Source organism: Sylvia atricapilla, chromosome 1 (assembly GCF_009819655.1).
Source record: "Sylvia atricapilla isolate bSylAtr1 chromosome 1, bSylAtr1.pri, whole genome shotgun sequence".
Lineage (NCBI taxonomy): Eukaryota > Metazoa > Chordata > Aves > Passeriformes > Sylviidae > Sylvia > Sylvia atricapilla.
The window spans coordinates 140059321-140076884 of NC_089140.1; the positions used below are offsets into that span (position 1 = coordinate 140059321).

The following is a 17564-nucleotide window of genomic DNA, read 5'->3' on the forward strand; positions in this document are numbered from 1 at the left end:
CAACTCCTTTGCCAATGTCCATGTTACTGCAGAGTGTTTGGGGCATGAGCTGGCACTCCTATCCTGACTGCTCCACTAGAGAAGAGCAGGTTTGCAGCCATTTATCATGGAGTAGTTGTCATGTTATCACCTACCAGACAGCTCTTCTAATTCCTGTATTTGTTTCAATAACACTGGCAAAGAAAAGGAGCACAGTGACCTGCATCTTATCCACTTAATTCCTTATTATTGAAATAAATCCGTGTGTGATATGACTGACTACTCTGCCATTTATCCTAATTAAAATCCCATTAGTAGAGTGTCAGAAGACTGGAAGTCCTTGACCATATGTTGGGAGAAAACCTTTCTTTCCTGATATCAAACTTAGGATCTTTTTACCTTCTTTAAATGTTAGTCATGTTAATTGTGTTGTCATTATACTGGTTTTGTACAGATATTCAAAAATATTAGTCAGGCATCTCTTTCAAATTATCCTCCTGGTGTTCAATTGGAATTAATTTGTTTGGTTTTTCAATGATTAGCTATATTTGAAAGTCTGGTTGTTTCCTTTGAATATGAGATTTTTATGTTTCCTAAGTTTATATCTTCTATTAAGTAATGACTCCAAAGAAGGATTTGTAATAAAAATTTCTCTTAATCTGTACAGGCTTTCATATTTCTGACTTTATTAAGTCTCTGCCATGCTATTGTGGAGAGGAGATTGTACAGAGAGAAACAAAACTATCTCATCTCCAAGTGTTTGCCTTGAAGGAATATCTCAGTAAGTAATAGGAAAATTCTGATAATTCTCCAACTAGTATTTAAAAGGTCTTTATTTCAAATTGGATGGGATGGCTCACCTTACAAAACTGTTTTGTCAAACAACCAAAGTGTGTTGATCACTTTGTGAAGAAATAGCAGGAGTTTTAAAAAAATACTTTGAAGTACATCCATGATTATCTGTCAGATAATAGAAAAGAGAACACTAGATTAGTGTTGGTGGATGTTACATGAATACCCTGAATTTTTGAGCATAGAGTTGAAATAATTCTATGCAAAATCCGATGATTTCCCCAAAATCCTTTACCTTCTACAAAAATAAGAATTCTGGTTTGGGTTTTTCGGCTTTTTAAAATTTTATTCTTTCTTTGGAAAGTCTTAAGCAGCAGAGGAAAACCATGCATTGGAGATTTGTTAGATTTATCATGATGCATCATTCATAATAAAAACTTGAAGGGTCATCATCCTTTGGTTTTTATGACTTTGCAGAGAAGTACATTTCAGTGTCCTGATTTCTTCCCATTTAAACTCCAAAGAGATTCAGTTAAAAGAAAAAACGCTTCAGAGAGATTGGCTGGCTTACTGAAAATGGCATGCTGTGGGGATAATTTAAGTGTATTATCATTAACAGAATAGCAGCTTAAAGAAAATAAGATTTCTAACTAGTGTTGTCTCCCACCCCACACCCCTGCTAACTTACAGTCATTCTCCTATTCCTGTCTGCTTCAACCCTGAGGCTGGATGTGCTCTAGAGCTTGTGTTTTAGTTTCTTTTGGGTGGGTCAGTCATCTCCATTAAGAGACTTAGGAGGAGAAGTTGGCATTCACTGATTGTCCTAAATCATACCAGAATTACGTGACTCTTGACATTCTGACCAAAGAGACCTGAACATTCTCTCAGTTATACTGGAGCCACACTCCTGCACCAGCAGTAGGAACAGGTGGGTGGGAGGCTCTGCAGACTGAAGAACTCTGCCCTTCACTTTTAGTCTCAGCAAGTCCCAGGTCTCTGGGGGATTTAAACCTGGGTATACTCTGAAATGCATATATTCTGAAGTTAAAGTGCATGAACTACATGTAACTTCAGCTATTTTAACTGCTGTTTTTTCACTTGTCTTTGGAATAAAACACCCATGTATTACTGGTACAATGGTAAGTGTCAACTTACTTTTGTTACTGGTTATTGGGTGGGGATTTGCAATTTAATTGTTTTTAGCAGGCTCCTGTTGTTCTTTGTTACTTAGCGGATGCAGTACCTTTTATTTTTTTCTTTTATAGAGAGAAAGGAATTGACCAAGCAGCCTCCAGTTATTTCTACCAATGAGTTTAAAAGCTTATTAAAACTTACAAGAGAATGTTTTCTGGACCTGTGCAGCACTAGTCTTCCTAAACCTGTTCTACAGAGGGCCTGCAATAAAACCAGGTCATGCACTGTGACTTGTGGTAAGTATTTTTATTTACAAAATACACTGTTTATTTTCTCTGCATGTTTTTTCATATGGTCGTCAATCTTTTAGTAAAAGGAGTATAGTCTTTTTACCAAAAGAGGAAAACATGGAAACAAAAGTAACTTTCTAGGCTTATTTTGCAAACTGAAATTACCCTTGCATTACCTATTTCCTTTTTCTCCCTTAACAAAAAAAATTGTCCAGAAAACATTTTTGATTTCATCGCCAGATAGATTTTATTTACATACTTTCAGAGATATGTGTTGAGGAAAATCTATATATATAAAGGACTCTATTTCTTTAAGGAATAACATTATTTATTTAAGGTTATTCAACATGTATTTCTTGCAGAGCCTGATTTAATAGAGCCAAATCCATTGGAGTGGCCAGAAAGACACGTTCTTCAGAATTTGGAAAACTTTGAAAAAAACAAACAAAAAATGAGGTAATGCTGAAATACTGGAGATTTTCTTTGGAGTAGCCATTGAACTTTACTATAGAGGAACTTTGTATGATGATAACCATTGTGTAAACTGTTTTCACATACATTGATAATTTTTCAAAGAAAATACTGCTTAAGTCTAAAACTATTTTTCTGTCCATTTCCGAAGGTATAATTTCTTGGTATTTAAAGAAGTGTTGTTTTGATTTTTATTGACGAAATGCAACTGGAGCTAGCTAAAAGTAGAATAGTTCTAAAACTAAATTACCAAAATGGCACTTCCAGAAAATTGTAGCCATAGTAGGAAAACATACAAGAGTTTTTTTTCTCCCAACATACCCTAAGTAGTTGAGATAATTTAGCTGTTTTTGTCAACATGTATGATGTGTTCTAATTTCCTCATATTTCATATAATAGTCAGTACTTAATACCATATATCAAGTAATTTTGAAGTCAAAGAGCCTATTTGTTTTATGTTTGAAATATATATTTAGTTATGTTTTGCCTTCAGTGCTGTTCAAATGAAACCCATAGATTTTTGTGTCGCTTAAGGCAGCCTGTTGATTTCAGTTTAGCTCTCACTTCATGTTAGGAATGTTTACGTTGGATATTAGAAAAATATTCTTTACCCGGGGATGGCTGAGCACTGGAACAGCTTCCCAGGGAAGTGGTCACAGCACCAGCCTGACAGAGCTCCAGAAGAGTTTGGACAATGCTCTTGGGCACATGGTGTGACTCTTGGAGATGTTGCTGGGCAGGGCCAAGAGTTGAACTCAGTGATTCTTGTGGTTCCTTCCAACTCAGCTTATTTTGTGATTCTGTGACTTAATGGTCTTTGGCGGTGTTAATGTTCTTGCTGACAGATCTGTAGAGCCAAGTGTCCAGTTGTCCTTTTCTGAGTCACTTACATCCCATTTCTCTCTTTCAAGTACCATAATTTGCTATCGCTTAGATTGGAGTTCTGCCTGTAATAAATTCTCACATTAGCTTTCTCATGGTGGTATTATTATTATTGTTGTTGTTGTTGTTATTAATTATCATCATCATTATTATTATTGGCTTTTTTTTTTCCTCAAACAGGTGAAGAGCTTCCTTTTAATTAGCTGTTGAAAAGCTTCCTGAAGGACCTTTCTGTTACATAGTCAATGTTTACTTTATTGCTCATAATCTGAACCGATTATCTTTCTTATCCTGCATCAGGATACAAAGTATTGTTTAACAGTAGAAAGGGGAGAACTTTGATATATTTGATTGAAGTATACTGAAGACACTAAAAAAAGAGTGGGGGGTTGCATGCAGTAGTGACTTCATGGTTCCTTTCCTGTTTTTTTTTAAATGGGAACCAGTTTTTCATCATAAAATAGAAAAAAATGGCTGAATTATCTTCTTCCGATGTTGTATTTTATAATTAAGCTCTAAATTCTTGAAGAAATTACTTTCTTCAGTCAAATGTTAGAGAATTTAGCGCCAGTTACCATGTCCTCTATCATGAACATTTGTGTGAATGTTGTCAAGAAGCAACTTTGTTCATTTTACTTTGGACAGCAATGATTTGATATATTTTTAAATACCAAGAGTTTATTAAAAAAAAAAGAGAGGAAAACAATCTTAGATGGGTGTCTGCTTGCTTCCTTTTTTCCAGAGTTCCTCTGTTTGCTCACTCATCTGAGCAGTTGCTGGGACACAAGGATGGCCAGCGGGAGTCGCTGACCTTGCTGGATGCTAAAGAGCTGCTGAAGTATTTCACCCCAGAGGGACTGCCCGTGGGGGATCTGCAGCCTCTCCATGTTCCCAAGCGGTAGGATCAGCATGATACTGAAGACCACACCAGAGCTGATGTAGGGGGATGTTAACAAGGGTGGAATGGGAGTCACAGAACGGCCTAACTGGATTTGAGTTTATAATTTGCAGCATCCTTACATCCCATGCCTGCCAGTGGAATGAACTGGTTTGGTCTCCAGTCAGCACTGCTGTTTAGTTCTTTCAGAATCTGAAATGCCTGGAGATGATGATCTTGGTCCTAGGCATTTAAATAACAAAATAATCACCTGAAGCACAAACGTGTTACAGGCAGAGCCCTGCCCTATGTGTCCATTTCGAAAAGACTATTTCTAGTAAAGTAGAAGCTACTGTGGGAGAGCTTTAATTTTTTTGTGTGGAGGGGAGGAGAATCTCGATGGGAAGACAAAATAAGAAAAGGAAATAGCTGAGCCTGTTTAACTGTGTTTGTCTCCTGTCATGCTTTTTATGTGGTAAAGTGCTTCTTGAAGCAAATTTATGTACTCTGGTGGCTTTGCAAGTATTCATTCTTAGTGTGTCTGATGGTAAGTATCAGTATATTAACCACTGGTTTTTCAGCAAGAAGATAGGTACGTGGAGTCACTGGAGTAATTTTCAGGACCGAACATCTGTTAGATTTAAGGCCAGACTCTATAAGAGTCAAATAGTGTTTGTACAAGCAGAGCCTGTACTATTTGTGCAGTCTGTCACAGACTGCTAGGTAAGCAAGACAGTCTTTGCAGTCACTACAATTATATTTGTTGACCTTTTTAATACTAAATAATGGAAACTATGATGTAATTATTTGATATAGCCCTTGATCCTTTTTCAGACTTCATTATATGTAATAAGAATGCTTGTGAGAGGGAAAGGTTCTGTAGTATTTTGGATTTTCTGTAGGATTTTTGAGACTTCTGTAAAATAGTTACTGAAGTTTTGAAACTAAACTTACTATGTTCTGAGCAGAGAATTCAAGTAAATTAGAAAATATGCAGTAAAGATTTCGAATCTCCTACTGGGTTGTTAATGAGTACAGAAGATTAAGAATTTGGGCTAAAATATTTTCCTTCCAACTAGTTGTGTGGGAAAGCAGTGAATAATTTTTCACAATAAAGATCTATTTTTTTTGTCTTTGATTTTTTTTCAAAGCCTTCAGAAAAGCACTATAGCATAGAACCTTGAGTTTTGAGCTACAGATGAGTGAGATCTGAATTTGAATTGAGTCCAGCGGAACACTGTAGTTTAGCTTCTCAGCTGCTTGCTTCCCTAGCAGATGCTCTGACTAAATTCTCTGGAATGATGAGGAGCTTGCACAGTAGGTGATCAAGGACAGTGAATGCAGACCCAAGGATCTTCCTGACCAACAGAAGGATTGAAGAGATTTTGATAGAGACTAGTGAATTAAAGGCATGTTCACTTGTTTTCCATGTTTGAGCTTAGATAGAAGCTTGGTAGATTACAGTTTAAGTTGACAGTCTTTCCAAATTATCATCTTGCTGGATTCAGTATCACATTTTTCCTGGATGTTTTGCTCAGATTATTCCAGTGGAAATGGTGCAGAGGCAATCTATATGAATAAAACTTAAAGCAATATGTAAGTTTCAGATTCTGATACATCTTGCCTTTGTTTCTTCCCTTCTTTAGAGATAAATGTCAGGGTATGTTGAGATCTGGCAGCAAGATCTTTCTATCTGCCTTGCTATGACTTATTCTGTTGAAATAACTTCAGACTCGTATGATGTAGCTGCAGAGTTACTAGCTGGAATTGAAATATCCCAGGAAACAAACCATTAGTTCTGATTCTGGGAAAGATGAGTGTTGGGTGAGGCAACAACTTGAAGCTAAAGGGAAGGAATTCATTACTTACAGTGTGTGATTGAGAAATGGGAGGTCACTTCCCAGTTCCTCTCAAGTCATTCTACTGCTCAAGTGTCCCATTGTGACATTGTGATATTTGCCTAGTTTTATTGGTAAATTATTTGGAGCATTGACCTTAACTGTCTAAGAAATGTCTAAGAGTTTCTGTAACAATAATAGCTCAGTAGGAGTTAGTTGAACTTAAATTCTCACTTCAATACAGATTTAATTTTCCATTGATGCTTTATCCTAGGGGCTTAGCTGCAAGACGTGCTGTTTTGGTCTTCCTGTGTCAAGGCATTTGCTTCTGATTTTTGGAAGTATTTTATCCTGATGGTAGCTGATTAAAATAGATCTTTATTTTTCTCCTTTCAGTGAAAATGCATTTCTTTTGACACGAGAGCTTACTCCTCGAAAACTCAGAGGTTTGCCTTTTGAAAAAGCAGCTGCATACCATTATCATGGACTTGAGTAAGTTTCCTGACTTCTTTTCCCAGATTTATTTTTTAGTTTCTAGTCTAGGTATAATTAGAAATGCTTCAAGCAACATGTTAAGGGTAGGTTAATTATGGTTTAAATGTCACTGGTTTAAATTGCAACATTCCTGCCTTGATAGTAATGTAGAAACATTGAAGGTCTTTTTTTCTCAGTGGTAGTGCTCTATCTATTCTCAGTGTCTCTGAAAATTTTAATTCAGAACTAAAAATGGCAAGGGAATTAGGATTCATTAGTATATTGGTTCATTCATATCAAGTTCCTAGGGAAGCACATGCTTTAAGTACATACATAGTTTTTGCTTTGATATTTAATTGTAAACACTTTCAGACTAATAGTCAAAAGGTTTAATGGGATCTGATGTGATGCTGCTACCTGTATGTTCAGGGAAACTGAAAATACCAGCAGGCAAGTGTTAGTGGTAACAATGTTCCAAAGGATCCATATGGTTAGGACTCATAACTCCATATAGTTAATCTCAGCCAGCAATAGTTACTTGTCAAAGCAAACAAATAGGCAAACTGTCACATCATGTAGCTGTATAAAAATAGTTTAGAAAAATACAAATATTGACAGAGGAGAAAAGGAAAAAGGCTATAGGAATGCTGGAGTAGATAACTAAGCACAACTCTTCCATACAGACAATCTTACTGCAGTATATTTTAAGAAACACAGTGGATACCAAGCATAGTTAGTTCAGTTTTTGTGCAAACTTCTGCTGCCTCCTCAAATCACATTTTCAGATTATCAGAATGTGACTAATAATGCTGCTGGTATTTTTTTCCTATCAATTTTACAAATAGTTTGGTTAAGCCTGTGTTTAATATCTGGTAATTTTAGCCAGGTTCTGTAGGGCAGCGAAGCACTCTTATCTCTTTAGTTATCTTTTTTTCTAAATGGTAACTCATGAGCCTGCTGGCCTTTTTAGATTTGTAATAAGCGGCACAGAGATGCAAATGGGTAGAAAAGAAAAATGCCTGTGGTAGGTGTGGGAAGGAACCACTTGTCTGTTGCTATGTGGTATCTTTGCCTGACCTCAGCAAGGAGAGTGCCGGAGATTTCAAATTAGGCACAGCGGAGCTTGTGCTGCCTCTTCTCCTGTCAAAATATGACTGATACAGACCACAGGGAGGCCTGGGTATTGTGGAGAGGAGGAATATCCTGGCACATTGATATTTCAGGAGCAATGGGCTCAGCAGTATGGGAGAGAAGCAGTAGAGTGAGAGGTAGTGTATGGCCAGAACATATTGTAACAAGGGGATTGTGGTTACGGGACAGATGTGTTTGGGACTATACAGTTTTCATCTGCCTAGCTACTGTATTTATATTTGGAGCTAAAATCTTGTCAAAAAATAAGGAGTAGCAGTTATAGAATGGTTTGAGTTGGAAGGGACCTTAAAGATCATCTACTTGCAGCCTACATGCCATGGGCAGGGACACCAGTTATCCCACATCTTCTTCCTCAGAGCTGCCCTTAATTTGTTTTTCACTCAGCCTGCATTTGTGCTGGGATTGCCCTCACTCAGGTGCAGGACCTTGCACTTGGCCTCATAAGGTTTTAACAGGGCCACCTCTCAAGCCTCTGGATGGGATGCCATCTCTCTTGTGTTGACCATGCCACAGAGCCTGGTGTCAAGGGCAAACTGCTTTCCTGAAGTCCAGGGGTGGGCTTGCTGTGTGCTCTCCTTGCTGCCCTGAGGATCTCAAACTCAACTAATTAATGATCACTGCAGCCAAGGCTGCCCTGGAGCTTCACATTCCCCACCACACCCTCCTTGTTGGTGGGCACAAGGTCCAACATAGCACCTCACCTCACTCAGAGGAGAAAGTTATCACTGCATTCCAGGAACCTCCTGGATTTCCTCTGCCCTACAGATTGGCCCTCCAACAGATTATTGGAGTGGGTGAAGTCCCTATGAAGACCAGGACTTGTGAACGTGAGGCTGTTCCTATTTATGATTACATCAAATTTATGGTATAGTGAACATGTGAACTTGAATTCTGTTTTGCAAAGAGAAAGCAATTGCCATTTAAGCAGTGAGTAAAATGACAATTTAACTTTTTTATCTTTGTTGGGTATGTGGCTGCTCAGGGGACTAAGAATATAAATAAGAAAAATTAAATACCTTGAACATTTTAAGTAAAGACAACTTACTCTCTTATCATATAATGAATTTATGTCTAGTGGAAAGTCTTCCTCAACTGTAGAAATGGATTCATCAGCCAGTTATTAGAAAAATTAATTTCTTCCTGAATATGAAAATATTCTAAAGAAAGTGGAAACATCAAAAATAGCAATTTAACATGACTCCATGTTAAGAGTTAAATGTAAAGAATGTGTCTTGCGTTCCTAAGAGTAGAAAACATTGCTGAGCAATTTGAAGAGTGGGCTGAGCAGTAGCTCACACTGCTCAGAACAATTTGTAACAAAGAGGCTGAAATAATACAGGATTTACTGTTACCTTTCCCTGCAGTACAGTAAGTAGTGATGAAACACTATTCTCTTGCAAGGAATCCTGGAAATCATTTACACCAGAGAAAAGTTAGTTAAGATGCATTTTGTGTTATCTCATGTGTATGTTTCACTGAGTAACACTGTTCATTTGTTATCTTTCAGCCCCGTGGTAGTTAATACAGTTTTTTCTGTTGATTTGATTGATTAAACCACTTATTCACTGTAGTCAATAGGAAGCTTATTCTTGTTCAGTGATACTTTTTTTTTGTATTTTTAGACTTAAAAAATGTGAATCTCTCATACAGTAGTGTTTATCTCAAAGCTATAAGTTGTATTTCAAAGAGATTGTTCAAGGAAAAAAAAATCTGCTAGTGTCCATGGAAGTCTTAGAAGAACAGGGTTAAGACTTACAAATAATATATAATTCAGCTTCTTTGTTGGAATTGGACTTGAACATAACAAAATCCATCAGGCAAGTATTAATTTACTGGATTGTTAAAAGTTGTCTTTCAGAAGGTACACCACTTGAAACAAAAAAACCACAATACACCACTTCAAACAAACAAAAAAAAAGTTTTGGAGTTCACATGACTGTCAAAAGTAAATTTTTCTGATTGTAATAAAGCAGGGACTTTCTCTCACAGATTTCTCACTCAATTTCAATTCTAGATATTGTCTAGATAACAGAAGAGCCTTGGAGAGAGATTTGGGATATGCTGAACTTCAAACTCGTCTTATTCGCTATGAAACTCAGACTACTTGCACCAAGGAGTGCTGCCCTGTGCCACTTGTCTTGAGTCCTCTCCCATCTCCTGCAGTCTTGTCAGAGCCTGGAAGTGTCCCTGATGGAGAGTCTTTACAAAGTGAATTCAAAACAGAGACATCAAGGCTAAAACGCAGATCAAAAGACCTGGATTACTTTTATTCCAAGAAAAGGTAATGCACTGAATAAAATGAATCCTTAGCATGAAATGTTTCTGTAGTCTCTTATGAACTGCATCTTTTCTTTCATCTCAAAGTGTTTTAGTGGAGCTATCTAGACAAATGTTCTAGTCGTTTAATCCTCTTCTGTAGGTTCATTCTTTTCCTCAAGTGTGATCTCTCATCGATGGCATTAGATTAATCAAAACCATGCAGCACAGGCACATTTTATTTAACACATTTGGGGTTATATCTTGCACTCTCAAGTGCCTTTGAAAAGATGACAGATAGCCTCATCTAGGACTGAAACAGTCAGTGCTCCTGCACTATGAATAAACAACTAAAGGTTTAGAAAGCCAAGGATTGTACAAACAGAATAATTGAATTTCTGATCCAAAGGGCTGCTGGCATAAGATGACCTACCAAAATTCAATTTTATTGTCAGCCTTGTTTATTAAAGTCTTTTCTGGAAGTTTGGTTTTTAATATTTCCCTTTGTACCTTGTCCTCCCTCTGAAGATGCAAACTCTGTCACTGAAAAATAACTGCTAGGTAACACTATTTGCAAATTGACTTTTTTACTGTAATACTTCACTTCTTCCTTATTTCCAGTTTGATACTTTTTGCATTCTAATCACCAAAAGCCTTTAACAGAGGTCTGGTTTTAGAAATATGTGTATCTTTTTGCACCTTACTGAAGTTAGAAAAGAAGATGTGATTATACTTAACATTTTGTAAATTGCAGTTTAGAATTACTAATGCTCTTACAGTTGAAGGATCAAGTATTACAGTGTTCCCATAGAATTATAATCTCCAGCTTCCTGTAGTTAAAGATGAGTCGTGACATTCCTATAGGGCCAAAAGAAATTAGATAGTTTTAAGAAGTTTTGTCTCATCCTATGTCTGGAGGCCAATTCTCTTCCCAAGAGTTTTATTTTCTTAGTTACCTCGTTCTTCAATTTGTTTCTAGACCTTTTTAATCAGGTGCAATGGGTCTATGTATCAGAGCCCAATCCAGTCTGCAGAGTGTTTTTCTAATACAAAAAATTTTACAGAATAGAATCCTGTCTTCCTGTCTGCTGTTTTCAGATGTTGTTTGCAGGAGTGCTCAGTACCGACTGCTCTAGAGCAGCAGCCTCTATAGCAGAGACGACGGCACTTGGAGAGTTGGTACAAAACCTGAAAGTTATTTTTATTGGTTTTTTTCATTATTATTCTTTCTAGGCTAACCAAATCTGAGAGTACAGACTCCCTCCTGTCTCAGGCAAGCGGGAGCAGCAGGAGCCACTGTGCAGTTGCTGTGACGAGGAAACGCTCCGAGAGATCCGTTTCTGCGGCTGCAGCGCCATCGAAACCGCCCGGCCAAGGCCACAGAGCTGCCACCAAGGCTGCCTCAGCTGCAGAGCCAGAGGCCTCAAAGCCAGAGAAGGAATCCAGATCCCAGAAACACACAAGGGTAAAATCTACCTGCTTCTCTTAGTGATGAGGCTGCTGTTTAATTTCTTCCCGTGGGACTTGATCTGTAAAAATTTTTTAACTCAAGGTGAACTATCTTCATGTGTATTTGTTATTGAACTTCGTTCTGCTCACTTGTGTACGTGAATCCTGAAGGCACTGAGGAGAGTGCTGTAAAAGCAAAGAATGAAAAAATGTGTAAAGGAAATTTTATGATGCCCAGGGAATTAAGGCTGAGAGAGATAACAATGAGGAATAAAAAAAGGTGGAAATTAATATCAATTAATAGAAATTATGAAATATAGATTATTAATATAAAACCTAAAGGCACCAAAGAGATACATGTGCTGGAAGGGTCAAAGGCATTGCGGAGGAACAGACTATTCTGAGAATAAAGAGATTCCAGTAGTTCTGTAAATCCATTAATTGAGATAGCAGTTAGATAATTTGGTGGAAAAATGTTTAATTAATAGCTGGGCATATCAAGAATGCCTCTTCTGAAATACAATACACAAAACTGTTTCTGGCTTGGTGATACTAATTTTAAATTAAACCCAAGGTACAAGGAGAACACTGCAAGAATGTTAATGTAATATCAAAGGCAAGTCGGAATGGTCCAAGGAAGCATACATTGGTGTGACTCATTCAGACCTTCAGCAGAGTTTAAACACCTCTGATGTAGAGAATGTCAGAGGAAATTTTCTAATAAGACTTCAGTGTCAGATTTTTAATTTTTTTAAATATGTATGCATATTTATACAAGGGAATATCAGTATAGCAAAAAGTGGTCTTTTTATATATATTACTTTGGAGAAGAAAAACCCCAAGGTGATATTGACTACTTTTTTATATTCCAAGCTTCATGTGAATATTCACTGATCATTGACATATAAGCATTTTCTTAATTTTTTCAAATGAAGGAAATGGAAATAGATTGTTAAATAACTCTGCTCAAATTCAGCCAGTGAGCTCATCGCCTTTGGCTATAGATTAAAGACACAAAATGTTTTCTGTTTTGGGCTTTTTTGCTTCCCTTGGACAATTTTTTGTGTAAATAGTTGGGATGAACTTCTGAGTGTGTTTCTTCTGTTTCCAAGATGCTGAAGGAGGTGGTTGCTAAGACTCTTCAAAAACATGGAATTGCAGAGGATCATAAATGCTTTGCATCATGCAGCCAGCGTCTATTTGAGATATCAAAATTCTACTTAAAGGTAACTAGAAGACACACTCTTACAGTTCTTTATTAGCTTAAGGGAAGCCACTCCTGAATAAAACTTGAGATAGCATGTGGGATATTCAGAGTTGATTAACCTAATATTTTCCAGTGGTGTGTTAGTAATATATATATTGTGTGGAGAAACCTTTGGACTTGTCAAATGCAGAAAGTAGTTTTACAATATATTTTGGTGGGGTTTTGCTTGTTTTAAAACCTTCTAAAGCAGTAGCATTTTATACATAGTGAAATAATATGCTAAAGCATGGGCCTGTTAGGTCAGGTCACTCTTAGAGCTGCAACAGCCAAGAAAGCAATAGAGTATCTCCCAGCTGTAGCTGTGACAGATCAGCTTTTCCCTTGTTCTAAGGTTGTTGGCTCAATAAGTAGCTTTCAGAACTGACTCAGAAATTACAGTTCCCTGACATAATGTGCTCTATTATCTAGCACATAGTGGCTGAGCAGCACCCTGTAGAATTGCATCAACCTCATGTTTAGGGGGAGATGAGAACTCTTTCCACAATACCTAGGAGGACTGTGAGTCAATGCTGAAGCCCACGTTACTTGGTCTGAGCACAAAATCGAGTTAATTACAGTATGGAGTGATTAAAAGCTATTGCTCACAAGCTTAGCTGCTGTTGTGTTCATTTGCATGTGTATAACCTACCACTACGGGTGAACCAGCTCAGTTTAGTCAACTTCAGTAATGGTGCTTTAAGCTAAATGAAAGTTGAACAGGACTGGATGCTTACACCATCAGAACATCTTGCTGATAAGCATCAACTTCTTAAATAATTGGAACAAAATTGTGCAATTATTCTGTAAGTGCTCTCAAAATCTCCCTGAAAGGGAGATCTCTTTATCCAAAATCAGAAAAGGCTGCATGGAGGCATGTGTGAGTAGAGCAAATCAGGGTTTGTGGTTCCATTCCAAGTAGAAGAGGAAAAGGAAGAATATTGAAGTGATCCTGTCCTTTCTGGAGAGAGGTTTTAACACGGGATTTTGTTCTCCTGAACTGTCTTGCAGCTCCAAGTCTGTGGGAGTCCTTTAAATCCTTTTGTGTGCTGCATAATTCAAAAGCATGTACCATTTTCCTCTGGAGACAAGTAGTAAATGAATTTTCTTTCTCTTCAGGCAAAGTTTTGTTCTTGTGTTGTTTAAAAGAGTAGATTAGGTGGGACTCATTAAATGAGCAAAACAGAAAAGCCATTCTAGATTTTTCCCTTTTCTGCACTGATGTCTGCTTCTCTGTTCTTTGCCAGAACTCTGTATATAATAAAGGGTAAACTCACAGCTGATTTCCATGTTTATATAGAAACAGGATTTCAGTCAAGACTTGTAAGAACTTTGGATATCATTGAAGAAAAAGAATTCTGGAAATTGTGCAGAAATGTACAGAAGATTAGGAAGACTCAGTCACAATTGAGTAGTAGGTTTGGACTGCTGTAAGGAAGCCTGCAAACTATTGGAATAGGTTTAAATTATTTTCCTTTTTTAATTAAAAAAGCAAAGTCAAATAATTCTTCTGTTGAATTCTTCTGTCAAATAATTTTCTGAACAAGGTGATAAAAGTGTAACACAACCCTGGTTATTAGGGCTCTTATAACTCAAATTAGAGTGACTGTATGAGTTTGCTGACTTCTGTGGCTTTTTTGTTTCATATTTAGGACCTTAAAACTTCTAGAGGACTTCTTGATGAGATGAAGAAAACAGCAAATAGCAATGCTAAACAGGTAAGACCATGTGTTTATTTGTTCCTTTACATATCCAAGGCTAAACGTTGCTGTGGCACCTTGGCCACAGGATGGTTTAGTCCACAGCCTTAAGAGATGGAGAGGTACATACCCTTGGCTGTGGGTCTTGTTTCACTCTGATCTCACACAAACTTTCTCTCAGTCAGTAGTCCCAAGGCAAAATTTCCAGGTTTTGGATGGTATTTTAGTTACAGCTGCTGAGAAGATGTGCCACAGTCAGAAATGAAAATGAAGACAATAAATGTTTCTACATCACTGGAGGGAAAAAAAAAAAAAAAAGATATTTTTCTATAATTAGGATCATTAGAGAATTCTTCTTTTCTTGTATTGAAGGAAATAACATTTCAAAGGTTAGGAAGTAATAAAGGTCTATAAAAGGAAATAATTTTTTTAAAGGAAGCAAAGAAAATCAGTAATTTTTGGCTTGTGAGTTACTGTAAGCACAAGGGATATCAGGTTGGGTTATTTGTGTGTAACATGGGACTTACATGAACAGCAGCACAGAGCAAATGACAGAAGTAAGTTTTCCTCCAGAAATTAAGTAACTCTGATTTAAGTTCTGAGACATACACTGAAATGACTCCATGATTTGTGAGGGGAAAAAAAAAAGGAAAAAACAGTGTCATATATAACTACAGTACAGTTTTCATAATCATAAATTAAATGGAAGAATTTGAACTGAAGTAGGTAAGTAACAGAACACACTCAAGAAAGCTGCTAGATCCCCACAGAACTTACTCTATGAGAGCAGTATTTGCTGTATTCCTTTTGGGATTGCTTTGCAGGGATGATAAGGTTTCGAAAACTCTGTGGGTTGTGATGTTTGGTGCTGAACTGGGCTGTTGTGCTGATACACTGCTTCTCACCTCCATCTTTGTCTGGGCAGAAAATTGGTAGTGTTTTGTATGTTTGCTGTTGGCAAAAGGCATTAAAGTCGGTGTTCTCCTAAACTGCTTACATCTCCCTGTATTAGAGAGTATTTTGAAATTACTTCACAAAAATATAAATGTGGAGGACTAGTCAGTGGTCTGAACAACTGCCCTGTTTGGAAAGCAGCAGTGATAATGGTGGTAGGTACAACAGTGCACAAATGATCTTTTATTGTTTCTTCTCTGGCATTAGGAACTTTTACTGCTGGAAGCTTGAGCTGTATGGCATTATGTGCACCTTCCTGCTGGTATATGGAAAGAATGAGATGAAGAATTTAAATTCAGGGGTTCTAAAAATGCCTTTTCCTAAAGACAAAGCATTCCGTAAGATAACATTCAATTCTAGGGTAATGCTGTTTCCGCTCAGTTTATTAACAACACTTTCTCCTCTTGAGTAGTTTGCTTTTAAATCTTGTATAGTAAATACCAGACAGATGGTGACAAAGGGCTAAAGAAAAATTGATAAAAGTCTGTGAGATGTTCTTAATTTGCTTTCAAACCCAGGAGTTATGTAAATTGTTTGCTTTCTCATTTATTTGCCCAGGTGATTGAATGGGTTTTGGAGAAGACTGGCAAGTAGAAGCACTGTGTGGATTCTCCTCACACCTTCCCAGGAGCTGTGGAGACAGAGCACTTGTGACTAGAGAAGCATTATACTGCCCAATGATCTCACAGATCTGCACACTGAGAGGACTTTGGTCAGTGTAATTATATAGACTCATTCTTCAAGCGCAGGAGCAAGGTTGGAAGCTTTTTATACTGAAAGTTTTAATTTTTTTTTAATTCAAACGAAAAGAGGTTGTATTTTATATGTGTATTTATTATGTTTGTTAAAAGGAATACAGCTTGACTTGGTTTATAAAACTTTGTATATTTTTCAACCAGTGCATTTGGTTTTATATGAATAAAGAACCCCACATATTTAATTTTGATAATTACTACTTTGTTTTATCTTGTTGTGTGAAGATCTCTATTGTACTGACTACAATTTGCTTTTGTTTAAAGCATTGACCATTAACATTTTGTACACTAATTAAGAACAATTCCTGTTCTGCAGGTGAAAACAAACATAATCAGAATTTGAATCATAATTATCTCTGTGTTGTAATATAAGGAAGAAGAAAAAGCATGGCTTGAAACTTGATGCAAGGTCCCATTAAGGAAAGTTTCGTTTTACCAGCTGAATTTTCAGTATAATTTCCTGCATTTTGTAACACACCTTAGAAAAATATCTGGGAGAGGTCTGGGATTTCTTTTCCTGGAAGAGGGGAAAATCAAAGCAGAAATGGTAATGAGGATGGTGAGACCTGGAAAAGAGCTGAAACATAAGGGGAAAAAAGAGTTTCTAGCTGTATTGCAAATACAGTAAAATACTTAATTTGGCCTCAGTTTGTTTCAGTCTCTGGCATATACCTGGCTGGGATTAATGTAATCATTAAGTTAGTATTTGTTGAGATGAGGAGTTCCTACTAAGCTCTCTGTATTAAGGATTTCCTATTTATCATATAAACTAATGGGATTAAAACTGATAGAGATGCAGGGCTATTGTTTGCTATGTTATCCTGGTAGGAAAACAAATTAAACAATACAAATAAAAATGAAACGTAATGTTGTGGAAAAGTAATTGAACTAAACCATGTGGAGGCTTGACTTAATACAGTAAAATTTGCTTTCTCTAAAAAGCCTTCCTGATTTTGTGACATCATTGCTTAATTCTGTTTGATGTAAAGCTGTGCCTTAAGGAGGTTTTTCATGTCTGACAGGACCTGGAGTTATACTGCTCTGTTCCTTTGTTTCCAAGTTTACCTTTGTCCTGGACTCTACAAGACCTTTTCTGGGTGGGTGTGTACTTGGTTTGAGTGAGCTGCAGTAGGAGAGCTCTGAAGTTCTGCTGTGACAGTGGGCTCTAGTGAGTCCTGTGTGCATCTAAGCCCAGGACAAACAAAACTACTTGTAAGATGCATTACATTTGTTGGCAGAATGCCACTTATCCACAGCATCCCAGTTGTAGTGATTTGGTAAAATAGAAATGCAATGAAGAGACATATTTAAATAATCA

General features: G+C 37.0%; 1 protein-coding gene across 1 annotated transcript in view; it reads left to right on the plus strand.

The window, feature by feature from the left end:
- The window catches only part of MTBP (MDM2 binding protein), a 30467-nt gene extending 14020 nt beyond the window's left edge, over positions 1–16447 (plus strand). Inside the window, exons 13-22 of the mRNA XM_066316749.1 lie at positions 647–760; positions 2037–2201; positions 2558–2651; positions 4291–4446; positions 6660–6755; positions 9904–10170; positions 11379–11610; positions 12707–12820; positions 14490–14555; positions 16050–16447. Coding sequence (XP_066172846.1) covers positions 647–760; positions 2037–2201; positions 2558–2651; positions 4291–4446; positions 6660–6755; positions 9904–10170; positions 11379–11610; positions 12707–12820; positions 14490–14555; positions 16050–16085 — 1340 coding nt within the window. The 3' untranslated portion in view covers positions 16086–16447. The remainder of the gene's footprint in view (positions 1–646; positions 761–2036; positions 2202–2557; positions 2652–4290; positions 4447–6659; positions 6756–9903; positions 10171–11378; positions 11611–12706; positions 12821–14489; positions 14556–16049) is intronic.
- Positions 16448–17564: the final 1117 nt, after the last annotated feature.